The 7,107-nt window shown below is 46.3% G+C and overlaps 1 protein-coding gene across 1 annotated transcript in view; it reads left to right on the plus strand.

Moving 5' to 3' along the window:
- Positions 1-4,419: 4,419 nt before the first annotated feature.
- The window catches only part of ACTL6A (actin-like 6A), a 31,665-nt gene continuing 28,977 nt past the window's right edge, over positions 4,420-7,107 (plus strand). Inside the window, exon 1 of the mRNA XM_010855620.1 lies at positions 4,420-4,625. Coding sequence (XP_010853922.1) covers positions 4,601-4,625 — 25 coding nt within the window. The 5' untranslated portion in view covers positions 4,420-4,600. The remainder of the gene's footprint in view (positions 4,626-7,107) is intronic.

Genomic DNA, 7,107 nt, shown 5'->3' on the forward strand with positions numbered 1-7,107 from the left:
CTCTTGGGATGCTGAACAGGTTTTCTTTCTCAGCAGTCCCTTCATCCAATACATGAGGACCAATACATTCATTGTCCTATTACATCTTTTGCTGATTAAAATTTATGAAAGTCTTACGTGTGCCCTTTTATCTGCATTAACATGTGATTAGTCTTGACATACGGTGAAGGTGATGGCACCCTACTCCAGAACTCTTGCCTGGAAAATCCATGGATGGAGGAGCCTGGTAGGCTGCAGTCCATGGGGTTGCTATGAGTCGGACATGACTGAGCGACTTCACTTTCACTTTTCACTTTCATGCATTGGAGAAGGAAATGGCAACCCACTCCAGTGTTCTTGCCTGGAGAATCCCAGGGACGGGGGATCCTGGTGGGCTGCCGTCTATGGGGTCGCACAGAGTCGGACACGACTGAAGCGACTTAGCAGCAGCAACAGTCTTGACATATCAAATATATTCGTAAGTTCATTTCATTGGAAGTGTATTCATGTATTTTATAAAACAATGTGTCTCCACTGATATATTAAGAGAATAAGCTGACCTGAAATTACAAATGATCTGGTTCTTTTAAAATGAAGTATAATTGATTTACAATATTATATTAGCTTCAGATGTTCAACACAGTGATTCAAAAAATTTTCATAGATTACAGTCCATTTAAAGTTACCACAACATGTTGGCTGGTCCCTGCTTTTATCTGTTTTCCAATAACTTTCCAAATTAACAAATGAAGCAGAACCCTCACTTTAAGTAAAAACATCTAACTGTGACTTTTCAGTATTTTCTCAAGCAATCTCTTTGTGCTGTCAGATTGAAGAGTCCCCAGCACTCCAGTGTGTTATCTGTAGGAGGAGACAGAAACTGCATCTCAAGCCTCCCTGGAGGCTAGCCATGTGGTCCTTTGTAACCCTGAAGAACTCTTGTTTTCTGATGGACTCTCAACTAGTGGGACAAATATTTCAGTCTTTTTCAACCCAGATGGTATCTTAATTCCATGGGAAATGTTAGAGACAATATTGAGGTATCAGTATAATCTATTGATATTGCGCTATATGAATTACTCTTCATTTAAATGGTAAATTGATAAAAATGGATTATTGTGCACTATAAATACAGTGGAAACAGTGTCAGACTTTATCTTTTTGGGCTCCAAAATCACTGCAGATGGTGACTGCAGCCATGAAATCAAAAGAAGCTTACTCCTTGGAAGGAAAGTTATGACCAACCTAGATAGCATATTCAAAAGCAGAGACATTACTTTGCCAACAAAGGTCCATCTAGTCAAGGCTGTGGTTTTTCCTGTGGTCATGTATGGATGTGAGAGTTGGACTGTGAAGAAAGCTGAGTGCCGAAGAATTGATGCTTTTGAACTGTGGTGTTGGAGAAGACTCTTGAGAGTCCCTTGGACTGCAAGGAGATCCAACCAGTCCATCCTAAAGGAGACCAGTCCTGGGTGTTCATTGGAAGGACTGATGCTAAAGCTGAAACTCCAATACTTTGGCCACCTCATAAGAAGAGTTGACTCATTGGAAAAGACTCTGATGCTGGGAGGGATTGGGGGCAGGAGGAGAAGGGGACGACAGAGGATGAGATGGCTGGATGGCATCACCGACTCGATGGAGGTGAGTCTGAGTGAACTCCGGGAGTTGGTGATGGACAGGGAGGCCTGGCGTGCTGTGATTCATGGGGTGGAAAAGAGTCGGACACGACCGACTGAACTGAACTGATAAACACATATAGTATCTCTTCAATATTTAACTACCAAAGGAATAGTTTTTATATTTTATTCATTTTTACAACTCATTAGCTTTATTAGTCTATGCTATGCTAAGTCACTTCAGTCGTGTCCGACTCTGTGTGACCCCATAGACGGTAGCCTACCAGGCTCCCCGGTTCCTGGGATTCTCCAGGCAAGAACACTGGAGTGGGTTGCCATTTCCTTCTCCAATGGATGAAAGTGAAAAGTGAAAGTGAAGTCGCCTAGTCGTGTCCGACTCTTAGTGACCCCATGGACTGCAGCCTACCAGGCTCCTCCGTCCATGGGATTTTTCAGGCAAGAGGTACTGGAGTGGGGTGCCATTTATTAGTCTAACACAATATAAAAACATAGAGTGGAAATAGGAAGTCCCCGGTGGCTTAGATGGTAGAGTCTGCCTGCAGTGCAGGAGACCTGAGTTCGATCCAAAATGAAATTATTTGGGGGGTTTTCTATGTATCCACAGTGAGAGCTGTAGTCACAGAGACCACAGTTAACACATAGTACCTGGTGCATGTGGTATGTGTGCTTCATGCACTGTCTCAGTAAACTCTTTCTGTAAGGGATCCCATAGTAAATATACCCTCCAGCTTAGTGTGCCACACAGCCTCTGTAGTAAAACTCAATCTGCCCTTACAGAGCAAAAGCAGCCATAAATGAATAAGCTCCACTGTGTTCCGGTAAAACTTGGTTTATCATCACAGAAAGGTGAATTTCATATAATTTTCGTATGTCACAAAATGTTTTTCTTAAAAATAATTTTTTTAAATGTTAATGGAATAATTGTTCTTAACTCACTGCACTGGCCATACAAAAACAAAGCAGATTGCAGGAAAGTATAGTCATTATCTTGTAATAGCTTATAATGGAAGAGTATGTAAAAAGGAATATATATTTATATGTGTATGTAACTGAACCACTTTGCTGTACACCTGAAACTGACACATTATAAACCACTGTATTTCAATTAAAATTTTTTTAAAATTAACATTAAAACAAACAAAGACAAGGCAGGGTAATTTGGTCCTGGGACCATACTTTGCTGACTTATGGGTTATCTCATTGGGTAAACGATGTTTCTAAATGATTGGGATACCCTGGTGCTAGGAAAGATTGAAGGCAGGAGGAGAAGGGAAGGCCAGAGAATGAGATGGTTGGATGGCATCACCATCTAGTGATGGAGAAGGAAATGGCAACCCACTCCAGTGCTCTTGCCTGGAAAATCCCATGGACGGAGGAGTCTGGTAGGGTACAGTCCATGGGGTCGCAGAGAGTCGGACACAACTCAGCAACTTCATTTCACTTCACTGACTGGATGAACAAGAGTTTGAGCAAACTCTAGGAGATGCTGAGGGACAGGGAAGCCTAGTACGAGCAGTCCATGCAGTTACAAAGAGTCAAACACAACTTAGTGAGTGAACAACAACCGAGATTATACTAACTGAATAGTAAAGGGTTTTCTCACTAGCCTTGTTCCCTATCCTATAATCACTTTCTGCCACTCTGCTGGCACTGAGATTGATAGTTATTCAATTGTTCTTAAGGTTAAAAACTACCTATATGTCTAGACTCTAGACAAACTAATTTAAGGACGGCTATTAACCTCAAGGATTTACAACCCATCTGAAGAGTTTTAGTCAGTGACATGACCGTGATTTGGGAGTTTTTATAGACTCATTGGAAAAGACTCTGATGCTGGGAGGGATTGGGGGCAGGAGGAGAAGGGGACGACAGAGGATGAGATGGCTGGATGGCATCACTGACTCGATGGACGAGAGTCTGAGTGAACTCCGGGAGTTGGTGAGGGACAGGGAGGCCTGGCGTGCTGCGATTCATGGGTCGCAAAGAGTCGGACACGACTGAGCGACTGATCTGATCTGATAGATCAAGCTGCCTGCCAAAAGGCAAAGGGACAAATTGTTGTAGTAATCCTGGGGGAGGGACAACGGTGATCTGACTGGGTTGGTAGACGCAGGGGACTAAGAACAGACAGTTCCGAGATGTATTTAGGATTAGGTGCTCGCTCAGGTGAGGACTGATTACATTGCATTACACCTGCCTCACAGGATAAAAGGAATTGATGACACATTTTAAAGCGCTACTAAAGTTAACTGGGATACTGTATCATCTCCTTTTAATTATTAGTAACCACTTTTAAAATTTCAGGGTCTTATCGGTTTGTCTGGTTTACTGATGCCCTCTACCCCAAAGTGGAGCATAACATTCAAGTTTTTCAGTTAGTTGAAAATACTTTTTCTGGAAAAAAACAAAAAACCACCAACCCTCATTCACTACAAGCCCAAACCATGGGTACTCCTGGTGGAGACACTTTCTCAAATTCCAGACTTTTTTTTCAGAGGCTTATCTTGCTCTACCGGATTCCCACCTCTCCTCCGCGCCCCGCTACACCCTAAGCCAGCCCAACTCTTGCCTCCAGCCTTCCTTCTCTCCTTCCAGCTCCCTCCGCCCCTCTTTCCCTCCCACTAGAGACGCCCCGCCTCCCCGGTTCCGCAACCCAACTCCTTCCCTCCTTCCGTCGCTTTCCTCTCTCCCCGCCCCTATGGCTGCCTTCGATTGGCTAAACTGGCTGTGCCGCGACAAGGATGCGGCACAGCCTTATTTTTATTGGTTGAAGTGTAGCCGGGCCTCTTGTGATTGGCCGATAGAAGGAGACAGCAAGTGTGACTGCGCTCCGGGTGTGTGTGGCCGCCGCTTTGTTGCCTGAGGGGGGTGGTGGTGGAAGTTAAGGGAGTCGGGGGCTAGCGCTTCTGCAGACCCGCAGTCGCAGCCGTTGCAGTCACTTCGCCAGGTGGCCTTTACGAGTAGAAGTCTCGTCGACAGCAACCATGAGCGGCGGGGTATACGGGGGAGGTGAGTGCGGTCGATCGGGAGAGCGCGCCTTTTTAGCTTGTGGGGTTTGTAACCGCCGCCCCCAGCCCTCCCCTTGCCGGCGCCCCTTCCGGTCTCCCCCTGGGGACCCCGGCCTCCCCGCCCTATCCCCGCCCCGCGCTCTGCCCGCCTCCGGAGCCCACCCGGCTCGGCGATCGCTACCGGCGCCTGGAGTCGCCGCCCCCTACGGCCCCTTCCAGCCTCGGGCCGCGGAGGAGCCGGCTTTTGGGGCTGCGCGCGGTCCCGGGCTGGCCGGGCAGTGGGCCCGGTGAGCCGCGGCTGGAGTGACTGGCCTCAGGGTCACCTCTCTCCCAGCCGGCTCTGTCGCGGTGTGCGCGTCCGTTTAAAGTTGGGAGGTCCCAGCAGTTCGTCGGCGTGGCTGGAGGGTTTCCGCGGCGTCTCGGAGGTGGCACAGCGAGCCGCGAGGAGTGGAACTGATTGGAGGAATCGTGGCCACTCAGGACACAGCCTCCTTCTCCGTCCGCGCTCACGCAGCCTCACGCCTTTCAATAACTTCTCCCTATTTGTTGACTGTGGATGATCCGGTGTTATTTGTGGGCCACTCTGCTCCGGCATAATTTAGGAACATATGCAATTTAAGGTTGCTTAAAGATGGGTGGGATCCGGTGTAGTGAAAGATTATCACGGGCCTGGGTTGTAATATCAGCCTCACCACTTAGTAAGCTCATTGGCCTTCGGTAAGTTACTTAACTTTTGCCAACTTCAGGTTCGTCGTTTGTAGAATAATTCCTACCCATTGGGGTGGTTGTGAAGATTAAACGGGGGTAATGCTACACTTACTACTAAAAGTATGATCCAAGGAGCAGCAGCCGCAGCAGCACCTGCAAGCTCTTTAGAAATGTAAAATCTCAAGCCCCATTCTGCTGCTGCTGCTGCTGCTAAGTCGCTTCAGTCGCGTCCGACTCTGTGCGACCCCATAGATGACAGCCCACCAGGCTCCCTCGTCCCTGGGATTCTCCAGGCAAGAACACTGGAGTGCAAGCCCCACTCTAAATCTACCGAATTTGGAGCCTCCGTTTTTTCGAGATGCCTAGATGAAGCATTGGTGTATATGATTCATGTTTTGTGTTTGATGAATTAGAGAAGAAAGAAACCTAAAGTCGTGCTTTTGTTATTGTGTTTAGTAAGGATACTGTTTTCTGAACGGATGGAATATTATAGGTAGGAGATGAAAATAAACTTTCCAAAGTTTTTAGTAGTTTTGAAGTGAAGCTTGAGTTTCTGCTCAGGTGACACGCTGGCCCTCACCCTCTCCTTCTCCATATATGTTTTTGGTTTTGATTTCTGAAGTGTAAGAACCAGCTTTCCGTTTTTACTTTGGAGAAAGCCTAGTGGATCTTCATGATTTACTTTTTCCCCATCTGAAGATGTAATTCTGACAAAAAAGCTGAGTATAGGTGCTCATGGAGGCTGCAGACTCTGTTTTTTGTTTTGTTTTTGGCCTCACCATGCAGCCTGTGAGATCTTAGTCCCCAGATCAGGGACAGAACCAAGCCCCCTGCATGGGAACCACAGAGTCCTCATTACTGGACCACTAGGGAAGTCCCTGCTGATTGTTTTGACTCTCAGGTTCACTCATCCAAGGACCTAAAGGTTGTCCACTGAGTATTCCCTTACAAGGCATTGTTTAATGTGACTAAGGTAGAAATGGATACTAATAATTCCAACAGTTAACATTTATTGAGTGCATCCTGTGTACCAGGAACTGTTCTTCATGACAGAGGCTTGTAATGAATTGTATTTAATACATGCATTGTCAGTTAATCCACAACAGACATGGGAGGTGGTTCTACTTTTCCCCATATTATTAAAGAAGAAAATAAGGCATAGAAAAGATTAACCAGCTTAGAGTTACATAGATTAGATCAGATCAGTCACTCAGTCGTGTCCAACTCTTCCCGACCCCATGAATTGCAGCACGCCAGGCCTCCCTGTCCATCACCAACTCCCGGAGACCACTGAGATTCACGTCCATCGAGTCAGTGATGCCATCCAGCCATCTCATCCTCTGTCGTCCCCTTCTCCTCCTGCTCCCAATCCCTCCCAGCATCAGAGTCTTTTCCAATGAGTCAACTCTTCGCATGAGGTGGCCAAAGTACTGGAGTTTCAGCTTTAGCATCATTCCTTCCAAAGAAATCCCAGGACTGATCTCCTTCAGAATGGTCTGGTTGGATCTCCTTGCAGTCCAAGGGACTCTCAAGAGTCTTCTCCAACACCACAGTTCAAAAGCATCAATTCTTTGGTGCTCAGCCTTCTTCATAGTCCAACTCTCACATCCATACATGACCACAGGAAAAACCATAGCCTTGACTAGACGAACCTTTGTTGGCAAAGTAATGTCTCTGCTTTTGAATATGCTATCTAGGTTGGTCATAACTTTCCTTCCAAGGAGTAAGCGTCTTTTAATTTCATGGCTGTAGTCACCATCTGTAGTGATTTTGAA

The sequence above is a fragment of the Bison bison genome, unplaced genomic scaffold (assembly GCF_000754665.1).
Source record: "Bison bison bison isolate TAMUID 2011002044 unplaced genomic scaffold, Bison_UMD1.0 scf7180017864367, whole genome shotgun sequence".
Classification (NCBI taxonomy): domain Eukaryota; kingdom Metazoa; phylum Chordata; class Mammalia; order Artiodactyla; family Bovidae; genus Bison; species Bison bison.